General features: G+C 41.3%; 1 protein-coding gene across 3 annotated transcripts in view; it reads right to left on the reverse strand.

The window, feature by feature from the left end:
- LOC311085625 (uncharacterized protein) overlaps window positions 1–22664 on the reverse strand; it is a 69439-nt gene extending 46775 nt beyond the window's left edge. For 2 of the 3 annotated variants that reach the window (XM_084118160.1, XM_084118159.1), the window contains exons 1-8: window positions 21739–21873; window positions 19524–19622; window positions 18917–19021; window positions 8892–8996; window positions 8592–8696; window positions 8278–8334; window positions 7946–8047; window positions 7726–7827 (exon numbers count right to left, since the gene is read on the reverse strand). In XM_084118160.1, the coding sequence (XP_083974286.1) occupies window positions 7726–7827; window positions 7946–8047; window positions 8278–8334; window positions 8592–8696; window positions 8892–8996; window positions 18917–19021; window positions 19524–19622; window positions 21739–21761 (698 nt within the window). In that variant the 5' untranslated portion in view covers window positions 21762–21873. Of the gene's footprint in view, window positions 1–7725; window positions 7828–7945; window positions 8048–8277; window positions 8335–8591; window positions 8697–8891; window positions 8997–9196; window positions 9302–10709; window positions 10800–18916; window positions 19022–19523; window positions 19623–21738; window positions 21877–22609 lie in introns of those variants that run through there. The other variant, XM_084118158.1, reaches the window with a different exon arrangement.
- Between the last annotated feature and the right edge of the window lie 1951 nt (window positions 22665–24615).

The raw sequence follows: 24615 nt of genomic DNA on the forward strand, positions 1-24615 counted from the left end.
TAAAGACGCATCTTTTCAGCCAGGCATTCATATAATATTGTTAATCTCACAGTTTCAAACTACAATCCGGCCTCTAGTTCATAAATGCCAGAGGAGAACTGGCCCCCGACTGAGCCTGGGTTCTCCCAAGGTTTTTTTTTTCTCCATTAGGTCACCTGATGGAGTTTTAGGACACCATTAGGTCACTTGATGGAGTTTTTCGGTTCCTTGCCACTGTTGCCTTTGGCTTGCTCAGTTGGGGATATTTTGGGGATATTTAATTTTATTCTATCAATCAATAAATTCCACTAGAAACAAACTTTGTCGTATTATTTTATTATACTGTGAAGCTGCTTTGATACAATCTGTATTGTGAAAAGCGCTATACAAATATACTTGATTTGATTTGATTTGATTTGAACTGTTTCACGATTGGCCCGATTCACCGCATGACAATGATCACGTCTGTTTCATGTTTATTCTCACACCTTCAGTTCTACTAATGCTCACATATCTGTTTTTATAACAGTAAAAGCTCTTTTCATGTAGTCGTGATGTTATATTGTGTCATGTATATCAAAATAAAACTGATAAAAAACATAGACCCCACTTTATTGATTGTATAGGCTTATGTTGAACTACATTCTTGTACAAACAGACGTTATATTAAGCAGTAAATAAAGTATTGAAAAAAAATACTGAAAATTCTGTTTCAATGAATTGCACATGGATTATCACATTCAACTTGCCTCCAGAGGATTAATATTACACAGACATTGTGTGTATTAAAGGTTGTATCAGTGATTTCAGGCCCAAAAATAAATTATCACATACATCTAATCTTAACGATCCGCTAGCTGCCCGCCCCATAAGCATGCCATCAAAAAAACGCGTCTCTGTAGGCATCCTAGGCTCTGAAATCTGCACACAAAAACAGTTGCTTTCACTACCACTCAAAACCAAAATAAATAGTGTTCCAACCAATCACCGACAGGGGTGGGTGTTGTGATGTTTTCACGTGCAGTCGTCATAGGCAGCCGTGCACGAGTGCAAAACCTCACAACACCCACCCCTGTCGGTGATTGGTTGGAACACTATTTATTTCAGTTTTGAGTGATTGGTGAACCACTCAAAACCAGATTGTTTTTGTGTGCAGATCTCAGAGCCTAGGCTGCCTAGAGAGACGCGTTTTTTTGACGGCATGCTTATGGGGCGGGCAGCTAGCGGATCGTTAAGACAGATTAGATGAATGTGATAATTTATTTTTGGGCCTGAAATCACTGATACAACCTTTAATTAATTTATTCTTGTATTTAGTCAAGTTCTATTACATTTACCACAGTGAGAAGATTAGTTCTCTTACGAGAGTCCTCTCGTACTGCGTTTTTATCAAAACGCTGCGGGAAAAGTCTCTTTTCACGAAATACTGAAGCAAAAAATTATCCTTAATTTTCATACATGTAAAGCGCGTTGCAGCAGTAGTCAGCTGTGGCGAGACGGCTTGCTCGCTCATTGGCTGCTCTGCGGCAACTGCATAAGCCTATCGAGCAAGGCCTGAGGTGACGTCAGGCCAATGAGGGCGCTTCGCGCGCTCCTTGCCATTTCCCGCCGAGACGGGTGTGGCTAACCTCTATAAAAGGAGCTCGAAAAGGCTGATTCACTTGATTTTCATCTCTTCAGCGAAGCGCACGCATCGCTGGATCACGAGGAAGCAAGCGTCGTCTGAGGCAAGCACTTCAGCGGGACGAGCCACTTGAAGCCGCTGGCCTACGCCGCCTTCTACAGCCGTACCTGCTGCGCTTTCCGACGCATATCCTTTCATTACCTTTACTGTTCTTGTGTGTGTGTGTGTGTGTTCGCCTTGCGACACTCACCCCCTAAAAGAGCTGCGTCTTTTTAAAGATGCCTTCATGCGGCTCGTGCCGAGCCCCACTCACCGAGGGAGACCGCCATGTCGTCTGTGTCTCCTGTCTGGGTGAGGACCATGCAGCGCTCGCGCTCGCTGACGGCGGCTGCCCTCACTGCGAGCTTTTGCCGATGATGACTCTGCGGACTCGCCTGGCATTCTTCTCAGAGCCTGTATTCCCCGCCGCGCTGCCGCGCCGTAAGAAGCGCCGCTCGCAGCGGGTCCCGGAACCCGCTCCAGCCCGACTAAGCTCGCCGGTTCGCCCGCCTGCTTCACCGGCTTCTCCCGAATCACTTCCTGATGCTCAGCGCCCGCAGTCTGCCGCCGCTTCATCAGAGGAAGTTGCTTCCGAGGCCGCGTCGGGGGAAAAGGATTCCTGCTCTCTGCTAGCTTCAGGCAGCGAGGACTGGGCGAGCTCCGAGGATCTCGCGCCTGCTGCCCGCAAGCCCACTACGAGAGCCAACATCGAGAGAGAGCTCATGCGAGTACTCGCGCTGGCCGCGGCGAGCCTCGGCCTCGAGTGGTCTGCACCGGAGCTCCCCTCTCGCACCCGGCTGGATGGTAGCTTCCTCCCTGGTGAGCGCACTTCTCCGGATTCAAAGCCCGCTCCTTTTCTTCCTGAGCTGCATGAAGAAGTTGCGAAGGCTTGGAATGCGCCCTTCTCTGCGAGAACGCGTTCGTCTGTGTCACCAGCATTTTCCTCCCTGGATAATGCGAAAGACCGAGGCTACCTTTCACTTCCGCCGGTGGAACAGGCGATAGCAACCCACCTTTGCCCGCCCTCTGCTGGACGGCGGACTAAACCGGTGTTGCCTTCAAAAGCCTGCCGCATGACGTCGACGCTGCTCGCGCGAATTTTCTCCGCCGCTGGGCAGGCCGCGTCAGCGCTACACACCATGGCTACACTGCAGATATTTCAGGGTGATCTCCTCCGTAAGTTGGACGAGATGGGACCTGAGGCTATCTGCATCGCGGATTTGAGGAGCGCTTCAGACCTAACACTTCGCGCTACCAAGTCCGCTGCACAAGCCATGGGAAAGTGTATGGCTTCCGCCACTGTTGCTGAGAGGCATCTATGGCTGACGCTCACGGAGATGGCTGATTCCGAGCGCAACGCGTTTCTCGACGCCCCGCTGTCTTCCGCTGGCCTTTTCGGTTCTTCTCTCTCCGAGTTCGTGGAGAGATTTACTGAAGCCCAGAAAGCGTCTCAAGCCTTCAAGCACTTCCTCCCGAAGCGCTCCGGTTCTGCAGCGAGTCGTGAAAAACAGACTCCGCGGAGCTCTCAGCCTCAGCCCCCGCCTTCGGCCGCATCCTCACAGCAGCGACAGCAGCGCAGCTCCAGGCCCCGCTCTCGCTCTACCAGCCGACGCCCCGCTCCGCGCGGGCCGCGATCGAGGATTGTGGTGAAGCCGGAAGCCCCGAAGAAGTCCTAGCACGCCTAGGAAAGCGCAGGTGTGTGAGTCCCGCTGCGGCCGGTCTCTCACCCAAGCGCGCCGCTGTCTCAGTCCCAAGACTTGCGACTGTTCCAGCGTTTTCTGCAAGAAGCAAGCCCGCTCAGCCGCCCGCTTGCCTGCACACAAAAGCCGTTTTTACGGCTACCCAGATATATCCCGAAAAGAGCGTATTTTCTGGTGTCCCGGCCACGGCCGATGGTGCTATAAGTGTAGTGTCGATGCCTCAGTGCCCATCTCTACACACAAGCACAGCCCTGCACTTAGGGCTCGCGCACATAAAATCGACTCAGGTCGATTGCGCTTCCAACATAGTGAAAGTGCCCGCACAAACACTATGTCTCACAGACCATAGGCTCTCTGTAGAAACGAGACCTGTGCGCGCTCGCTCTATTCAATCAGACAGCGCGCCCAAAGCAGTGAATGTGCCCGCTTCCCGCCCACATTTACTCGCAGACATGAGTCCCACGGGACCCGCTCAGCCCTCCCTCACTCAGTCAAGCGCTGTAGTCAGGTCGAGGACGAGCGCTCTGCCCGCTGTAATAAGCGCGCCCCCCGCCTCGAATGCCACAGGCATAATGCCTATGTTATTGCGCCCCGAAGCGCCTCTGCCGCACGGCGAACAGAGCGCACTTCGCATCCAGCCCTTAGCCAGCCATGCAGAAGCATGGGCAGCGCTTCCAGGGGTTTCGGACTGGGTGCTAGGCATTATAAAGAGAGGCTTCTCGCTACAGTTTTGTCGACGCCCTCCCCGCTTCACAGCGCGCGTCCAAACTACGGTGGTTTCAGGAGTAGCACACCTACTTCGCACCGAAATATCAAAACTGATAAGCAAAGGGGCGATAGAGCGTGTTCCCCGAGCCCAAAGCGAAGGGGGGCTATACAGCAGATACTTTCTAGTCCCCAAAAAGGACGGCGGTATCAGACCCATTCTGGATCTAAGACGGCTAAACAGAGTATTAGTGAAACGCAGTTTCAAAATGCTCACAACCAGCAAAATTCTCGCGCATGTTCGCCGAGAAGACTGGTTCATGTCGATAGATCTGAAGGACGCGTATTTTCAAATACAGATAGCGTCACATCACAGGCGATACTTGAGATTCGCCTTCGAGGGTCAGACATACCAGTATACAGTCCTGCCTTTCGGCTTGTCCCTGGCACCTCGTACATTTACGAAATGCATGGACGCAGCGCTCGCTCCTCTCAGACTCAGAGGCATGCGAGTGCTGAACTATTTGGACGACTGGTTGATCCTAGCTCAATCACGATCTCAGCTCGTGGAGCACAGAACCATTTTACTCGATCACCTCGAGAATCTTGGTATCACGGTCAATTGGACGAAGAGTTCACTGAACCCCAGTCAAACGATTTCGTTTCTGGGTATCGTTCTGGACTCGCAGTCTATGACGGCGCGGCTGTCGCCACAGCGCGTGCTGCACATTCAACGTGCGGCGAAGTCTTTCCGCCGCGGCGCTGTCACCCCGCTCAGGAAGTTTCAAAGGATGCTGGGTCTCATGGCCTCAGCATCATCAGTTCTCCAGCTGGGCTTGCTCCGCATGCGCCCGCTGCAGTTCTGGCTGAAAGCGCGAGTACCGCGCGGAGCGTGGGTGTCCGGCCGGTTACGCCTCAAGGTCAATCAAACCTGTGTGACAGCCCTGATACCTTGGTTGGCGGACGGCTGGTACCAATCAGGTGTAAGCCTGGGGACTTCCTCGAGAGTGAGGATGGTGTCGACAGACGCATCCACCTCGGGATGGGGAGCGCTGCTCGAGGGCAGACCGTTCTTCGGCCTGTGGTCGGAACGAGAAAAGCTCCAACACATCAACTGCCTGGAAATGCTGGCAGTGCACAACGCGCTGACGCGTTTTTGTCCCCACATCAAGGACCAACACGTCGTAGTCCATTCGGACAACACGGCCGTGGTGTCCTATATAAATCGCCAGGGCGGTCTGAAATCCACATCCCTGTACAGGCTGGCGAAACGCCTCCTAATATGGGCTCAGCACAATTTGCGCTCGCTGAGGGCAGTGCATGTGCCTGGGCTCCAGAATGTGGGCCCAGACAGACTGTCCAGGAACAACATTCCCCTGGGCGAATGGTCTCTACACCCGCAAACAGTCCAGCTGTTGTGGGAGAGATTCGGCAGAGCGGAGGTGGACCTATTCGCGTCCCGCGAAAACGCTCATTGCCCCGTGTTCTTTTCCAAGAACGACAGCGCGCTGTCCCAGGTGTGGCCGCGCTGCCCGCTGTACGCTTTCCCCCCCGTCTCCCTCCTGCCACAGGTGTTAGAGCGGGTCAGGGAAACAGAATGCCCAGTGCTGCTTGTAGCACCGTTCTGGAGGAACCAAGCATGGTTTCCAGTCCTGATGCAGCTAGCAGACTTCGCTCCATGGCCGGTGCCATTGAGGAGAGATCTCCTCTCGCAGGCCGGGGGCTCGATTTGGCACCCACACCCGGAGCTGTGGTCCCTTCATGCGTGGGCGCTCAACGGATATCCGTTGACCTCGCAGAGGGTGTGATAAATACCATCACTCAGGCCAGAGCGCCGTCGACTCGGCGGCTTTATGCCTCAAAGTGGTCGGTTTTCTCCGGCTGGTGTACAGCTCGGAGCCTATCACCTCTCGATTGTGAGGTGACGGAGGTTCTCTCCTTCCTACAGGAGCTGTTGGATAAGGGCAGATCCCCTTCCACGCTCAAAGTTTACGTGGCGGCTATTACAGCGTTCTCCGGAACAACGCTGGGTCAGTCACTGGGAAGGAACGATTTAGTCATCCGCTTCCTCAGGGGAGCTAGGAGGCTGAATCCACCCAGACCTCCTTCAGTTCCTATGTGGGACCTTTCTACAGTTTTGGCGGCCATGAAAGGTGCCCCTTTCGAGCCTATCCAATCTATTAGCCTCAAACATTTGTCTTTCAAAACAGTGTTTTTGATGGCTCTCGCTTCGGTGAAGCGCATAGGCGACCTGCACGCGCTCTCCGTGAGCCCAGCGTGCTTAGAGTTTGGACCTAATGACTCTAAAGTCATACTCAAACCTAAGCATGGCTATGTGCCAAAGTCCCTCAACACGCCGTTTCGGGCTCAGGTTATCTCCCTGTCTGCCCTGCCGGGGTCAAGTGAGGAAGGGGACTCAAGTTTTCTTTGCCCTGTTAGGGCTTTAAGAGCTTACGTGTCCCGCTCCGCTGTCTTCAGACAGACTGAGCAGCTCTTTGTCTCGTTCAGTGGACGTTCCAAGGGAATGGCTGTTTCGAAACAGAGCTTATCCAGATGGATAGTTGACGCCATAGCGCTGGCTTATACTGCCAAGGGCATTCAGTGCCCGTTGGGAGTCAGAGCGCACTCCACGAGGGGCGTTGCCTCCTCGTGGGCTTGGTCCAGCGGGATTTCCTTACAGGATATATGTACGGCGGCAGGCTGGGCCTCGCCGTCTACATTTATCAGGTTTTACAACCTAGAAGTTCCCGCCTTGCAGGCTAAGCTACTATCGGTGTAGTCGATTCAGCTGTCTAACTAGAACACTGAAATCGCATGCGCAACGCGCTACCGACTGTCTTATGGGCAGAATTGTGTAAGACCCACATTTCCCACATTCAGTTCAGGTTCCCCACCCTGTCTATGTGATGTCATATTCGCGTCTGCTGGCGCGACCATATAAGAACGGAGGGAATCCCCTCTTGTCTCTAGACTCTCTCTGTGAGGTCACGTTTACGTCTGCGGACGTTACAGTTTAGGGAATTAAGGTCCCCTATCCCTTATTCCCGGATTCTTTGTGAGTCTATCTGGTGATTATGCACTGTACATCTGGCTTAGCTTCCAGTGATCGGTGTTTTTATCCCAGCACGCACGGCGTTTTACAAGGGGTTCCCGCAGCGTTTTGATAAAAACGCAGTACGAGAGGACTCTCGTAAGAGAACGTACTCGGTTACTAACGTAACCTCGGTTCTCTCTAGAAGAGGGAACGAGTACTGCGTTCTCTGCCGTGCGTACGGTTCACTCTGGTTCGCTTCGGCGATGAAAATCAAGTGAATCAGCCTTTTCGAGCTCCTTTTATAGAGGTTAGCCACACCCGTCTCGGCGGGAAATGGCAAGGAGCGCGCGAAGCGCCCTCATTGGCCTGACGTCACCTCAGGCCTTGCTCGATAGGCTTATGCAGTTGCCGCAGAGCAGCCAATGAGCGAGCAAGCCGTCTCGCCACAGCTGACTACTGCTGCAACGCGCTTTACATGTATGAAAATTAAGGATAATTTTTTGCTTCAGTATTTCGTGAAAAGAGACTTTTCCCGCAGCGTTTTGATAAAAACGCAGTACTCGTTCCCTCTTCTAGAGAGAACCGAGGTTACGTTAGTAACCGAGTATGTTAACGTTGCTGTAATGCAAAACATATTAAAATACCTTTTGCCAGGTGTTTTTTCCTCACTGAAGTTTGGTCCATCCCCTTTTGAATGGTCACTCTTTACAGATAAAGATCTGGATACATGTGAGCCTGATCTTCCACTAATGACACAAAGAACATGGAGAAAAACACTTGACTACAGGAAATTATTCCAACTACATTGTCAAACGTTCTCACAACAGCTCACGTACAGTATTTCAGCCGTTTGTTAGATGTTACCTTTCGTTAGATGGGGTTTTCTCATTGAAGTTTGGTCCATCACCTTTTGAATGGTCACTTTTCACAGACACAGAGATGGACACAAGTGAGCCTGATCTTACACTAATGGCACAAAGAAAAAATAATCTTTACTTCAAGAATTACTTCAGTCTCCATTGAAGAGAAGTTGCAAATGGTAATTAAATAAGGAATAACCGTGCATTTATTGTATTATTCATTCAAGTTCTGGTTTCAGTTTACTTTATTATCCACATTGTGAAAAAATGGTCTCTGTCTCCACCTAACAATACATAGCATAATTTAAATAATGTAACATAAATCATGTGGAATACCTTTTGGTTTGTGACAGTGTTTCTTCACTGAAGGATACACGTGAGCCGGATCTTTTACTAATAACACAAAGAGTAGAGAGTAAAGAAAATTTGAACTACAGAGTCAGATTTAGTTTTGCAATTAAGTTATTAAATACAATGTACTGCGAAAAAACAGTTTAAACATATATTATTATTATTTTATCAACCATGACACTAGAAAATGTATTAACACAATGCTTTAAGAAAAGAAATCTAAATGTTTTAAGAAAAATATTTATTGATATACTTTCTTACAGTCTATGTGTAGCAACAATAAGAAACCCATGAAATACCTTTTGGTAGATGATGGTGTTTTCTCACTGAAGTTTGGTCCATCACCTTTTGAATGGTCACTCTTCATAGACACAGAGCTGGACACATGTGAGCCTGATCTTTCACTAACAAAAAAAAAAAAACAGAAAAAAAAAACAAAACACATAAAACATTACAACAGGAGGTTACTCAGTGATATATATAGAAAATGCATTAACACAATGCTTTAAGAAAAGAAATCTAAATGTTTTAAGAAAAATATTTATTAAAATACTTTCTTACAGTCTATGTGTAGCAACAATAAGAAACCCATTAAATACCTTTTGGTAGATGATGGTGTTTTCTCACTGAAGTTTGGTCCATCACCTTTTGAATGGTCACTCTTCATAGACACAGAGCTGGACACATGTGAGCCCGATCTTTCACTAACAAAAAAAGAAAACAGAAAAAAAAAAAAAAAAAAAAAAACATAAAACATTACAACAGGAGGTTACTCAGTGATATATATAGAACATGCATTAACACAATGCTTTAAGAAAATAAATCTAAATGTTTTAAGAAAAATATTTATTAAAATACTTTTTTACAGTCTATGTGTAGCAACAATAAGAAACCCATTAAATACCTTTTGGTAGATGATGGTGTTTTCTCACTGAAGTTTGGTCCATCACCTTTTGAATGGTCACTCTTCATAGACACAGAGCTGGACACACATGAGCCCGATCTTTCACTAACGAAAAAAAAAAAAACATAAAACATTACAACAGGAGGTTACTCAGTGATATATATAGAAAATGCATTAACACAATGCTTTAAAGGTACAATATGCAAGATTTTTTTTGCTGCTAGAGGGCGCTACATTCCAAACAACAACAATGGCGTAGCTTGATGACGATGTGAAGGAGCGTGGAATGATGGGAACTGTCGCTTTAAACTCCACCGTGGATGTAAATCAGTCAGACGGGAATCGAAAAATCATGTTCATGGATGAGGCTAAGTTCTATTTTTATAATGACATGCTTTTTGTGGCGAGGGGGCGTGATTCAGCGCAGTCTGTAATGGGAGAGAGAAGAGACGAGCGTCGTAGGTCAAGTGCAAATGACGAACACCTGTGTCTTATTGCTGTGATCCGCGTGGAGAGACCACTTATAAGCCGCGCGCTGGAACGAGAGAGAGACTGAAGAGAAAATTGGACGAAGAGAAAGAAAACCGGTGGATCCGAGCTCTCATTTTTGAACTGTTTTGTGCCGTCGCGGTTGCCACGGTGAATGCGCGTTGTGCACGACTTTTGTTTGTTTTGCTTTATTTTAATAAAGTGCGAGTCCCAGTCACGCCAACCCCTGTCTTCTTCCTTCCTGACTCTTGAACCTCATCACACTTTTATTTCATTAAAATGAATTAACCGCAAGAAAAGTAAGGTTTAATACTAAATTGGTTATCATAGATGTTACTGTATGTCGAATTCATTGTTGTGTAACGCGGCGTAGTTTTACGTGTTCTAAACAATTGTTGTAAAAGTACATTCGAACATACCCACATCATTTGCCAAAATACTGATTAATCTTTATGTATAACACATGCCATATTTATTTACATGGCCATAAACACCAGACGTGATAAACAATGTCAATAAACTAAACACAAATCTAAAGCAATAATACTTCCCTTACATAAACATAAGTATTACCGAATGCTACATTTGGAAAATATAAAATTAAGCATGCTTTGTCGACAGAACCAGCTGCAATCGGTAAAGAATAATTGTGTTCCATAACGACTGCACGAACAAGCTAACGTTTGTTGCTTGATAGACGCTACAACTACAACTTCCGCATTTGTCCAGGACTCCACGCAGTACGAGCGGAAACCGAGGGTAACGCGGGTATGACGCAATGACCGTTTTCTTGGTTAAAATCGCAATTTTCTCACGATTTAAAAATAGTTGGAAACATTTGGGATATTGTAAGTAATCAACTTAAAATATATAACACTGGCCTTGAGATTATGGGATATTTTAATGCAAAATTCGTACATATTGTACCTTTAAGAAAAGAAATTGAAATGTTTTAAGAAAAATATTTATTGACATACTTTCTTACAGTCTTATGTGTAGCAACAATAAGAAACCCATTTAATACCTTTTGGTAGATGATGGTGTTTTCTCACTGAAGTTTGGTCCATCACCTTTTGAATGGTCACTCTTCATAGACACAGAGCTCGATCTTTCGCTAATAGAAAAATAATAATAATAATAATAATAATAACATATTATAACATAAAAACATAAAACATTACAACAGGAGGTTACTATATATATATATATATATATATATATATATATATACACACACACACACACATATATACATACATACATACAGTTGTGGACATAATTATTTGCACCCCTGCTTATCACCCATGATATAAAAAATAAATAAATGGCTGTAAAAAAAAAATCTGCATTGTTTATCCTTTTGATCTTTCATTAAAAAAAATTGGGCAAAAATCTAACCTTTCATTGTTGTAAAAGAATTTAAAAAGGGGGGCAATTCACATTATGAAATAAATGTTTTTTCGCCAAAACACATTGGGCACAATTATTGGCACCCCTAGGATTTTCTACGAGTAAAATATCTCTGGTAATATTTACCTTTTTTTAGCACACCAGGGTGACTAGGAACATGAAATTGTCTAGCTATGACTTCTTGTTTCACAGGAGTTTAAATATGAGGAAACACAAAAGCCAAATTCCCTTAATCATCCATCACAATGAGTAAAACCAAAAAATATAGTTCTGATGTGCAGCAAAAGATTGTTGAGCTTCACAAAATAGAAAGTGTTGTAGGAAAATGGCTAAATAATTGAAAATACCCATTTCCACCATTAGGGCAATAATTAAGAAGTTCTAATCAACAGGAAATGTTACGAATCTGCCAGGAAGAGGACGTGTGTCTATATTGTATTAATGCATGGTGAGGAGGAAAGTTTGAGTGGCCAAAGACTCTTCAAGGATCACAGATGGATAATTGCAGAGATAAGTTGGGGTCAGAAGCCTACCCCAAAAAAATAAAAATAAAATAAAAAAAATCAAACAAACCCTACATCACCACATGTTGTTTGGGAGGGTTTCAAGAAAAATCCTCCTCACTCATCCAAAAACAAACTCCAGCAAATTCAGTTGTCAGGAAATTAAAATTGTTGTCAGATGAAACTAAAAAAAAAAAAAGCTTTTTGGCAGCAAACACGCTAGATGGGTTTGATGCACACATGGATAAAAAGTACCTTAAAAGTACTTTAAAAGTAAAGTAAAAAGTATGTGTACAATTTAATATACCATTGGAAACATGTTTTGGGCATATTTTTCATCTGGAGGTCCTGGACATCTTGTTCAGATACATGGCATCGTGGATTCTATCAAATATCAACAGCCAAAAAAACTAAATCAAAACCTGACGTCTTCTGCTAGAAATCTTAAAATGGGCCGTGGTTGGATCTTCCATCAGGACAACGATCCAAAACAAACATCAAAATCAACACAAAAATGTGTTACGGAGCACAAAATGAAGCTTCTGCCATGACCGTCCGTCCCAGTTCCCTGACCTGATGAGTGAGCTGAACTGAAGAGAAGCAGCACAAACATGGATCTGGGAATCTGAAGGATCTGGAGAGATTCTGTATGGAGGAATGGTCTCTGATCTCTGGTCAGGTGTTCTCCAAACTCATCAGGCATTATAGAAGAAAACTCAGATCTGTTATCTTGGCAAAAGGAGATTGCAAAAAGTATTTAATAAAAGGGTGCCAATATTTGTGGCCAACGTGTTTTGGAGAAAAACATTTATTTTATAATGTGATTTCCCCTGCACTTTCAATTCTTTTACTTCAATGAAATGTTCGATTTTTGCAAATTGTTTGAATGAAAGATCAAAAGGATAAAAAATGCAGATACATTTTTTTTTACAGCCATTTTTTATCATATTTACCAGGGGTGCCATTAATTCTGACCACAACTGTATATGAATGCTGTATTAAAACCATTCATTATTATTCTTCACTCGAATCCAAAAGGAGAAATTGATTCATTGAGTGCAGATCAATGCATTCAGCACCACTCCAAGACTGTTGTATGTTTGTTTTCATTGGTTGTCATGGTTATTTATGGCTCCCTGGCTCCACCTCAGCCGCTCTTCCCCGTGGCTCTGCCTTGGCCATCTGGTCCTATGGTGTTTGAACTTTGCGACCGTTAAAACTGTATGTTCTAGTAAGAATGTACTACATGTGGATGTACTACATCCATCATGTTGTCATTATCATGTACACTATCAGCGTCAGTTGTGTCACTTCACCTCCATTCATAAATTCTCTCCCGTGGCCTCATGGGATAGTAAAGTATCCATCAAATGAGCACTTCAGAATCTTGCCGGAAGTAGTAGGTCATCCTGGGACTTTTCACCTACTGTTTTTTTAATACTATGTATTCGTACATACTACTCTTTTGGTATACTGTTTTTTCGCATACTATATAGTAGGTAAGTATTCAATTTCAGATGCAGCACTGGTCTCCACCACTCCCGTTTTCAACTCCCCCAACAACCCCGGCTCCACCCTCCATCATCTGCTGATGAGTCCTCCTCCTCCTGGCTCCTATCTGAGACGCTCAAGGCACTTGCTCTCCACCAGAGCCCCCATGGTCTGGTCTACCACCGGCTCACACGTGGTCTCTTCCGTCGACCTTGCTACGTCCCCCACCCTCCTTCTACTTTTATTGTTTCTTTCATGGTGCCAGGAAGCGGGATAATGTCACGTTCAATTTTGATTTCAGTTTTATTTTCATAAACTTTCATTGTTCATCAATATTTCCTGAATTTCCTTGGTTGTCTTGGTTACAAAGTATGCTTTCATTGGTTGACATGGTTCCCTATCAGTCAGTCATGTAAACTAAACGAGCCAATGCACATTGGCATGCAAGATTTGCATCAAGCCCCCCGCCCCACTAAGCAGTTATACAAGTCGACGTGTGTGCGATCACACTTCAAGCTTTCGCTTAGGAGCAGAGCATTTCAGTCTGATCCTGCTCTACAATCATCAACGAGTCTGCTATGAGTTGGGAGATTTCTTCAGCAAGTTTTGGTGTGACGGCGCGTCAGCGGTGGTTGCTTCAAGAGCATTTCCTACTGCTTCCTGCAGTTCTAAAAGAGAATTATTGCACACTGCAGACTTAAATACAGGTCTCGCAAGTTGTGCTGTGACCATTCCCCTGTGTGCTTCAGCACTATTAAAAGAGCTATTTCCCTGAAAGAGTAAGCACGGGTGTAACGTTGTGTCTTTTTAAAGATGTTATTCCACCCATGTGTTTCTGGTTATGCGGTCGTTTCCAGCTCTGTCTGACAGTCACGATCACTGCTTCATGTGTCTGGGCTTAAAGCACACTGAGGTGGCTTTTGTGGATGAGTCATGTACCCATTGTGGGAAGATGACCATCTTGATGCTGCGGTTAAGACTCCAATACCCCCAAAAAGGTGGATGCTATGCCCTGATCTAGTTCCTCTGCCCAGCAGAGGGCTACTTGGTTGAATAAATGGGTTGACCTGAGGTTCACAGTAGGGCTGTGCAATAATAAATCATGATTAATCGCATCTAAAATAAAAGTTTGTGTTTACATAATATATATATATGTGTGTGTACGTGTATAGTTATTTTGTTTATATAAATACACACATATGGCAAGCCGTTTTAACATTTAATCCTTAAAACCTACTAGTGTTAGAACCTACTATTTTTTTTTGCCATTGACTTCTATGGGGATCTGTCATTCAGATATCAACTATTCAGTTCTGACTAGTGTGTATTCCAACTGTGACTAGTGTGTATTCCAACTGTGACTAGTACGTATTTATTAGATACTAGAAGTTATTTATTAGGTACTAGTACTTATTTTTTTAGATACTAGTACCTATTACTAGATACTAGTATTTATTCAATAAATACTAGTACTAAGTCATTAGATACTAGTACCTATTAAATAGATACTAGTACTTATTCATTAGATACTAGTACCTATTAAATAGATACTAGTACTTATTCATTAGATACTAGTACTTATTCATTAGATACTAGTACCTATTAATTAAATACTAGTACTTATTAATTAGCTACTAGTACTTATTCAATAGATACTAGTACGTATTTATTAGACACTAGTATATTTTGTAATTGTTACTAGTAACTATTCTTATTTTACTAGTCACAGTTGCTTTTTTACTCGTCTTATGTTATGACTAATCAGAACGGCCACTGTAGAGTTCAATTAAAAATCTTACTAGTAAAATAAGAAATATTAACATTTGGAATAAATAATAGTATCTGATAAATAGGTACTAGTATCTATTGAATAAGTACTAGTATTTATTGAATAAATACTAGTATCTAGTAATAGGTACTAGTATCTGTCATGGTTGATGAATTCATTGACTCTTCCTTGCGTGCTGTGTGTGTATGTGTATGAGTGTGTGGGCGTGGTCGCTGATTATTCTCCGGGAGAATCAGCGACAGGTGATCCTCATCTCCAGTTACTACTTATACTCACCTCATGCGTCTTGTGTTTGTCAGATCGTTGTTTGTGGATGTACCCCGTTCAGTTCCTGTTCATCCTCATCTCCTTGTGTCTCCAGCCTGAGTTCCGTTTGGATTGTTCGTCGTTGCAGTTTGTCTTCACGTCTCGTCTTCACTGGGATTTCACCTCACTCATCTGACCGTGCTTCACCGAGTTGCCCACGCAAGCCTGCGTTGCCAACGCACCCTGAGCTCTCTTCTGAGGATCGTGAGACCTGCTTGCAATTGACTGTGTCTGTTCCTGTTTTCTTCCTACACGTTCTGAGTCTGGGTTCTGTTATTTGTTCAATAAAGAACCAGTTTTACTTGCTATTGTCTCCTCGGTTACTATCCGTCACAGTATCTAAAAAAATAAGTACTAGTCCCTAATGAATATCTACTAGTATCTAATATATATGTACTAGTCACAATTGGAATACATAATAGTCAGAACTGAATAGTTGATATCTGAACGACAGATCCCCGTAGAAGTCAATGGCAAAAAAAATAATTTGTTACTAGTAAAAAAAGAATAGTTACTAGTCACTATTGAAATAAGTACTAGTAACTAATGAATAAGTACTAGTACCAATTAAATAGGCACTAGAATCTAATGAATAAGCACTAGTAGCTAATGAATAAGCACTAGTAGCTAATGAATAAGCACTAGTAGCTAATGAATAAGCACTAGTACTTAATGGAATAGATACTAGTGTCTAAAAAATAAGTACTAGTAGCATAAAAATAGAGACTAGTAGGTTTAAATGTTAAAACGGCTTGCCATAACACATATAAATGTATATATTTGAGAAATATTTGCATGTATATACTGTATATATATATATATATATAATTTATATTAAATATAAGTATTTTATATATAAATAACACTTTTAATCATATAACATACATATATATACATATATATACATATATATATATATATATATATAACACATTTTTCTTAAATATATACATGCATTTGTGTGTATTTATATAAACAAAATAAATATACACAGTACACACACATATATTATGTACACACAAACTTTTATTTTGGATGCGATTAATCGTGATTAATCATTGCACAGCCCTAGATCACAGTGGGAGCTAACCTTCCGGGGTAATCTCCATGGGGAGTGGGGAATTTCCGGTTAATATTACTGGCCTTTCCCATGGGGGACCAAGCATTTCATTCAGGGCTCTGGCGGAAGACCACGTCTAAAACAGCATCGGAGGGTGGTCTAGACTCCTAAAATTCGGCTGTGTTGCCCCCTTTGGGGAGAGTAGCATTTACTGTGTCCCGAACGCTCAAGGTTGGATGATTGGTGGGGGGCACTGAGGTTACCAGGTCATGGAAGGCATATTTTTCTGCTCAAAACCGATTCTGTGATTCCTCTGACCCCGCTTGCATGGTCTCTGGAGGCCTTTGCTAGCTCTTCTCAGGCCATCTCGCTGGCTCATTCAGACTCAGCTATGCGATTCAGTTCGCCCGGCTTCCCCCCGAGTTCAGGGGCATTCAGTTCACCTCAGTTCTGGACAATAATGCTCCTGTCCTACTGGCAGCGATTGCAGCCTTGCTGGTGACGGACCCGATGGAGCCAGTCCCTCCAGCCAATATGAAGACTATGAATAATGAATAAGGGTTTTACGGCCCTTACTTCATTGAAGTACCCAAAAAAGGCAGTGGGTTAGGACCGATCTTGGATCTGCGTTTTTATATCAGGCCCTTCACAAGCACCCGTTAAAAATGTTGATGCAGAGATGGATTTTTGAATGCATTCAACCACAAGATTGAACCTGATCTACCAGAAGGATGCGTACTTTCATGTCTCGATCCTCCCTTGACACAGACCATTCCTACGCTTTGCATTCGAGGGTCAGGCAGTACATAGTACAAAGTCCTCCACACACCTGTTTCTTATTTTGATCATTAGCTTGCTCTGTATATATAGCCCTTTGTTCTGTTCTTTGTTTGGCATTGCTTGTGTTTAGTGCACACTTGTGTATATTTTGGGTTTAGCCTTGCTTGTATCTTTATTTTGATTTATTTATTAAAGTATATTAATATTAAGTATATTGTATTTACATCTGCTTTGCCTCGTCTCATCTCATATTTGCCTGATCAACTGTGAATTCTATTTAATATTAACCTTTTGTACTTCAACACCACAACTACCAGCAGTGGCATGTCTTATCAATCTTGTAATCTTACCAGTGTTTGGTCTGCCACAATAAAACTACCAATAAAAGCTAACAATATCCTGCATCCCTTTGTGGACCCGATACGTCCGCGATAATTAATGATATGGCTCAGCTTGTCAGTGAACTACGGCTCTGTGTAGTAAATGCCGCTCCATTTGAAAGCAGGTGATGGCGATTTACTACTAATCAAGGAACCGGCTTTACTGACGAGATGCACATAAAAATGTCATGCGATATATCGCCCAGCCCTAGTGTGCACATATCGCCGTCATCATATAACTCCATCAAATCGCAGGGATTATAATCATGCAGTCTATAGTGAACGCTACACACACTACCATGTTTTTCAAAGCAGATGCAGAAGTGAAGTCCCGTCTTTTCATCTGCACATAACGCACCCAGGCATGGAAGATAGCACCATCCTGAATAGCAATCATCCGGAAACCTGTGGACTCGAAGTCCTGACAGGTCATAATTCACAATAATTTACCACAACAATAATTAATTTAAATACAATAACGACGAAAACATACTGAATCACGACCACTCTCACTGAGCACCAACCTACTCTGCAGTGCACTAAGTGAACACTAAGTGCAAACGACTCCCTCTCATGACGTAATATGACGTGATGATGAAAAAACAGCTTTTTCAACACGGTCAAGGAAACTGTCACGTTTTCTTTGCAAAACAATTTTAAATCCTGCATTAACTTTTTATATGGTATTTTCATACAAGTTTATAAATTAATTTTGAAAGAAAAAAAACGGCAATATACCCTTTAAACAACTATTCAAAGACTGGGACAGGGGCTCCAAGAGCCATTAAAGACAAAAGGTGATAGCCTCCGCAATCTGACTCATTTGACTTACAATAAAGAGAACAGGACTGGCAGGAACCTCTTGCTAAAATCTTTGCTTAACCGAATCATTCATCTGATGTTATCATCTTTACCTTAAATGCTAAATACAATGTACTTACCCTTAGTTTTTCATGTGATGTTATGTAAGGATGTAAGATCAGCAGATCTTAAAGAGATTCTTAAATTTGTAATTCCACATTGCTTTGGCTGGAGCTGAGCCAGAGACGGATGCCCTCAGCACCAGCCATATATCATATAAATTTTCATTTCAGATACACATTGTGTAGATAACCATAAAAGTCACTCTTTTCTTCTCCAAGTTCCCTGGCAAATTACTTTCATGTATTTTGGGAGAAACTGATGAATTTACGTGTTGTAAATCCGACAGATAGAATTCTCTGAACTGCAGTGCAAACTAAAGGGGCGGCACTCATTGCATGTTATAGATTTATAACATAATCATTATAAAGGATTTTAAATGGCAAAACACACTCACTTACACGTATTTGAAAATCGAAAAAAAAGAAAAGAAATAAAAGCGATATGGTATACAGCAAAATTGTGGCTACGGTGAGTCACATGACAAGCATGACATGTTGCCATGGAAATAATAAGGGGAAACGTTCTAAAAAACTTACTCTGGGGTGTCAGCTAGAATAATTTAAACTTATCCGTGAAAGGGTTAAATACCTTATGGCAGATGATGTTTTTTCCTCGCTGAAGTTCGGTCCGTCACCTTTTGAAAGGTCACTCTTCATAGACACAGAACTCAGTACAGGTGAATCTGATCTTTTACTAAAGACACAAATAGACAAAAGAAGAAAAAAAAAAACACTCTTGAAGTTTCTTCAGTCTCAATTGAAGAGCATTTGTCCTTCTCACAATATGGACAAGATGTTCAGTCAGTCAAGATAATTCACAATTTCACAAACACCACAATGGAAAAATTTAAATAATGTAGCATAAAACACATTGAATATCTTTTGGTTGGTGATGGTGTTTCCTCACTGAAGGACACGTGAGAGCCTGATCTTTCACTAAAAACATAAAGGTAGTTCCTCAGTCTCATTTGAAGAAGTTTAATAATTAAATAAATACAATTAAATACAATTTAACAAACAATAACCATGCATTTTTATTCTTCTCCCACCAATAGAAGGAAAAGTTAGCTAATCATAATATTATAATGCAATTGTTTGTTTGAGAAAAATAACTTTAAAGTTTTATGATAAATATTCATTAAAAAAACTTTAACACAGGCTATGTGTAACCAACAGTGGAAAAATGCACAAAATACCTTTTGGTAGGTGTTTCTTCAGTGAAATATGGTACATCACCTTTCGACTGGTCACTCTTCACAGACTCAGAGCTGGAAACCTCTGAGTCTGATCTTTCCCTAATAACACAAAGATGAGAAAGAAATACAGAGAGAAACATTTTACTAAATGTGGTACTTCAGTCTCATTTGAAGAGGTTTATTGTTGCAAAAAATCTTTTAAAACAAACTTTAACTGTGCATTATTGTCATTTTGTTTTTATTTTATTTTTAAACAAATTGACGTGATATCTGATATTCTAATAAGCGAGTAACTTAATTCTCTTGGTGCTTTGAGTGTGATTGGATGGAAAGAAGTTCTTCTTAAAAACTTGTATTACATTACTACCGCCAACCTATCCAGAAATTTCACTGGAATTTGGAAGATACTTTTATCCAAAGCAACATATATTTAATTCAAGATACATGTTATCCATTTCCGTGATCTTGTGATACTCTCTGAGTTACAGCAATATTAAACAGGAACAAAGTTGTGACACCTGGCAGATCCCTAAAATGTTTAACCCCTTAGCCAATAAACCTTGATCACTATCGGCATCTCTGTGACAGTACGAATGTAAAATACCTTTTTTGGCAGAGAAACTTAAGTTGTAACTGAGATGCATGACACTTTTAATTTTAACACAGTTAATTTTCAACCCTACACCTTTACTGGACTTTGAACAAGCCAATTTCTTCCCTTCACTTTATTCCTGAGTGTTTATTGTGTTATATAGACTCATATACACCAGAGGTGGACAGTAACAAAGTACATTTACTTGAGTACTGTACTTAAGTACACTTTTTGAGTATCTGTACTTGAGTATTATTTTTTCTGGAAACTTTTTACTTTAACTTCACTACATTTGAAAGACAAATATCGTACTTTTTACTCCACTACAATTCTGTCAAGGTCCTTGAGTAGAAAGTAGTATGTCAGTCAGGGGATGATTTTGGTTGCAGGGGTTGCATTTTGGTGGGAAATGAAAGTCGGATTGATGTCAGAAACCGACTGATGTTGGTTTCTGACGTCAACCCGATTTTCATTTTCATCCACAATACAACGTCTTTCCAACGTTATAGATTAATGTCAATCCAGCGTTGGATTCTGACATCAACCTGATTTTCATTTTCAACATTGGGTTTGGTCTTCTAAATGCAAATTTTGTCATTGTTTTGGTGCACACTAGCTTATAGATAACAGTAGGTTAACATATACTAAAAGCCAAAAAACTTTAAATAGGGCATTATTTGAGGGAACAGCCATTTGGGTGTCTGAAACCATTGTGGACGTTATTGAGTGCACTTATTCAATCCCACTACTGGAACTGTTTTCTAGAAATAAATTTGATATTGATATGAGGGTAGGTAGGCAGGCATAGATTCGGAGGCATAAGGTACTGTAAGTATTACACACAACAATGCAACAATAATAAAACAATGCATTGACATTTACTTCTGTGCTTTTACTTAAGTAAAAATCGGTCTTTACAACTTTTACCTGTAACGGAGTAATATCTGACCAGTAGTATCTGTACTTTCACTCAATTAAGGAAGTTGTGTACTTTGTCCACCTCTACACTAACACTAAGTCTTATCCTCCATCTTACTGAGCTTCTTAAAGGGATACTTCACCCAAAAATGAACATTTTGTCATCATTTACTCACCCTCAATTTGTTCCAAACCTGTATGAGTTTCTCTCTTCTGTTGAACACACACACAAAAAAAGATATTTTGAAGAGTGTTGGAAACCAAACAGTTTATGGAAGCCATTGACTTCCATAGTATTTTTTTCGTATTATGGAAGTCAATGGCTACTGTCAACTGTCTGGTTTCCAAAAATTCTTCAAAATCTTTTGTGTTCAACACAAGAAAGAAACTCATTCAGGTTTGGAACAGTTTGAGGGTGAACAAATTATGACAGAAATGAGTTTTTTGGGTGAACTATCCCTTTATTGATGGAGCTGCATTATCACTTTAGTTTATTATGATTTCAGTAAAGAATATATTGTAATGAATTGTATACTCAAAGTTTATGATTGTTGATTAATGATGACTGTTTAATGAAATTAAACTAAAACTTTGTGATAAATACAGTACAGTTGCCTTACGGTAACAGAGCTACAATTGTGACTCTTCATTCGAAGAATGAGGAGAAGATTTAAAAGGACTGTCTGAAAACAGATGCGGTCTTACCTCTGTTTCTCTGAGAGACTCATCTTAGAGAGAGAGAGTGATTTCCTCGCTCTTCTGTCATACTGCAGCTAAACTGCCATTAAAAACAGATCAGCACTGGGATCGATGTGTTGAAGACATTCAGCTGCTCAGCACGACCTGGACATAACCATAATGTTATGAGGTGAATATAATTATGAGTGTTGAGTTTGGTAACAAACAAGCTGCATAAAAATAACATGGACTATGAAACAAACATTTCCATTTAGTGCAACCAAATGTGCAGGTGCATTTCAAATAACTTTTCAAAACATAACTTTAAATATAAATACACAACTATGCAATGAGAGAAACTTTTTTCAGCACTGGATCAAAACATTGAAGGGAAAACTGATCATGGCTATTGTAATTTTATATGATTTTACACTCATATTTACTTATCCACCAATATATACCATATGTTGTATCATATTTACTTATCCACCATAGTTCTTTTCATTTGATTTCACATCATTTGACCACGTCATGCTCAGAATGTTGGCTATTCATTTCAAATGCTCCCACAATAGTTAAAAAATTTTAATATAGGTCATTGTGGTAAGTGAACGGAAATATTCTAAATATTCTATTAGTTAAAGCTGACATGTGTTACATTTGACACAAACAAAAAGACAATCACCGCGTGCGTGGGTTTACCCGCCTAAGGGTCTTTCCGTTAGAATATGCTTTCGATTTCGCATCATCGCAAAAAAATAAAATAAAATAAAAAACAGCCAAAAATAAAAGGAAGAAAATTAAAAAAGGCCTCGTACTTGTACTGAAAAATAAAATTACCTGTTCTTTGACGTAATTATCAATAACTGTACTCGAGGACGTTTATAAAAAAACTTACTTGCCGCACGTCAGTCTGAAGCATCAGAAACGATTTGCAAAATGGTTTCTTTTTCTCCCTTTTACTGCGAGTCACAAGGTACGATTAGGCTACACCCATTGAGACCCTTGCCAAAAACCAGACTGTTCTGCTACATTACGATCTTTAATGCCTGTAGATTTGTTCTCGGTTAAACATTGACTGGTCATGTTAGATCATATTTGTGTTAGTCACATCTTTATCAAGTGCAAATCATGCCATATGCAAAACAATTGTGAGATGTGTTCAAATGAAAGGTTCATGTGGTATCCCCTCACTAGTGTAGCCTTTTTTCTATTTTTATTTTAAATAGGCGCCTATTCAAGAACATCTGTCTGGGAGATGTTCGGTTGCCTCGAATTGGTTTATCCCGATGGATAAGTTTAATTAGCCTAGTTTAACTTCACTTCACTCCACTCCAGCCTGGACCCTGAATAATTTTTTTTTTCTTTTCATTAGCCTACTTGACGGTGACTATTCTGCGTTTGCCTACAAAACACTTTCAGTTTCGATTAGGCTACAAACATAAAATGAGTCTTTACCATATTGACATAAGTTTAGTAGGCTATAGAGACTTTGTGAATAACACGCATAGTCCTAGGCCTAAATGATTTGTTAAAAACTGTTTCTGTATTTATTAAATCAAACGGCGCTAAAGGACCGGTTGAAAAATCAGACGTAAAGGAGCTGCATTTCATCTTTATACACATTAGATGGCGCTAACCCCATGTTTTGTAAATTAGCACTGATTTACGGGTGGAATCCAACCATGTTATCTCATCCGAGTTGCCTTAAAATGACATAATCTCTGTAAAGTAAAAGCGCAATAGAACACCAGAACGTCGTTGCCGTTCCATCCAAGTCCCTCATAGATTTATACACTAGATGTGTATATATCTATGAAAGTCCCTAATTTAGCAATGTAAGGAAAAACAAGATTAAAAAGAAATACATTAGTAAAAGAAACAATTAGAATAATACATCAGATATATATATATATATATATATATATATTTTTTTATTTTTTTTTTTTTTTTTTTTTTTTTTTAAAGCACATAGGCCTATTAAAAATTATTGTAAATCAACACGTTGTAACTACATACATTCGGTTTAGCTAATGTGATGGCTATCTTCCACATATTGACCCAAAAGTTCTTGCTATTTGGGAGGCTATTCTACGGAGCCCCTGAAGGGACATATGAGAAAAAAACTAAGAGATGATGAAAAATTATTTGTCAATGCTTTAGTGTTCTCTAAAGAATGCAATGTTTTGCATTCCCTCGCAAAAACGTTTGTGTTCTGCCGAAAAACTTGCCGTTTTGCAAGTGAATGCAAAGTTTGTACAAACGGCGTGAACTGCATTTCAATAGCCTACATTTGTGCTGAAAGCCTCACGGATTCAGACTACTGGCATCACCATTTTGTAAGAGCAAGGCATTTAAAAGAGAGCAAACAGTAAAAACAAAACAAACAAAAAACTTACAATATTAACTTGTGAAAGTTGTTCTTATTAAAAGATTGAGTCAACATGAAGGTGAAGGAATTTAAATTTTTTAATGAACTATCTCTTTGAAATGTACCCATAATTTAATAACAAATATATGCTATTAGAACAGCAAACACATGTTCAATGATGCTGTGCACACTTTGAAACCGCAGCACGCAAGCCTAGAATAAGCAGACTGTTATCGTTCATGGTGTGGACGCAAATAGTTATCATTAGTTGTCATTCTTAGTGTGAACGGCCCTTTAGGCTACGTTCATAATGTCAGTCTGAGTCCAAATACAATTTTTGTGCATATCCAATTGAGATCCGATCAAATTTAGCAAGTCTGAATAGCCAAAAATCCCATGAAATGTGGACATTCAATCATTTTAAGTCAGATTCCAATCGGATAAGTGCTCAATTCCAAGTTTTGCTTAGATCTTTTTTTTTTTTTGTATAGCTGTTCACATTGTTTTATATGTGGCAAATATCAGATTTCCAG

The sequence above is a fragment of the Abramis brama genome (genome assembly GCF_963993115.1).
Source record: "Abramis brama genome assembly, chromosome: 6".
NCBI lineage: Eukaryota > Metazoa > Chordata > Actinopteri > Cypriniformes > Leuciscidae > Abramis > Abramis brama.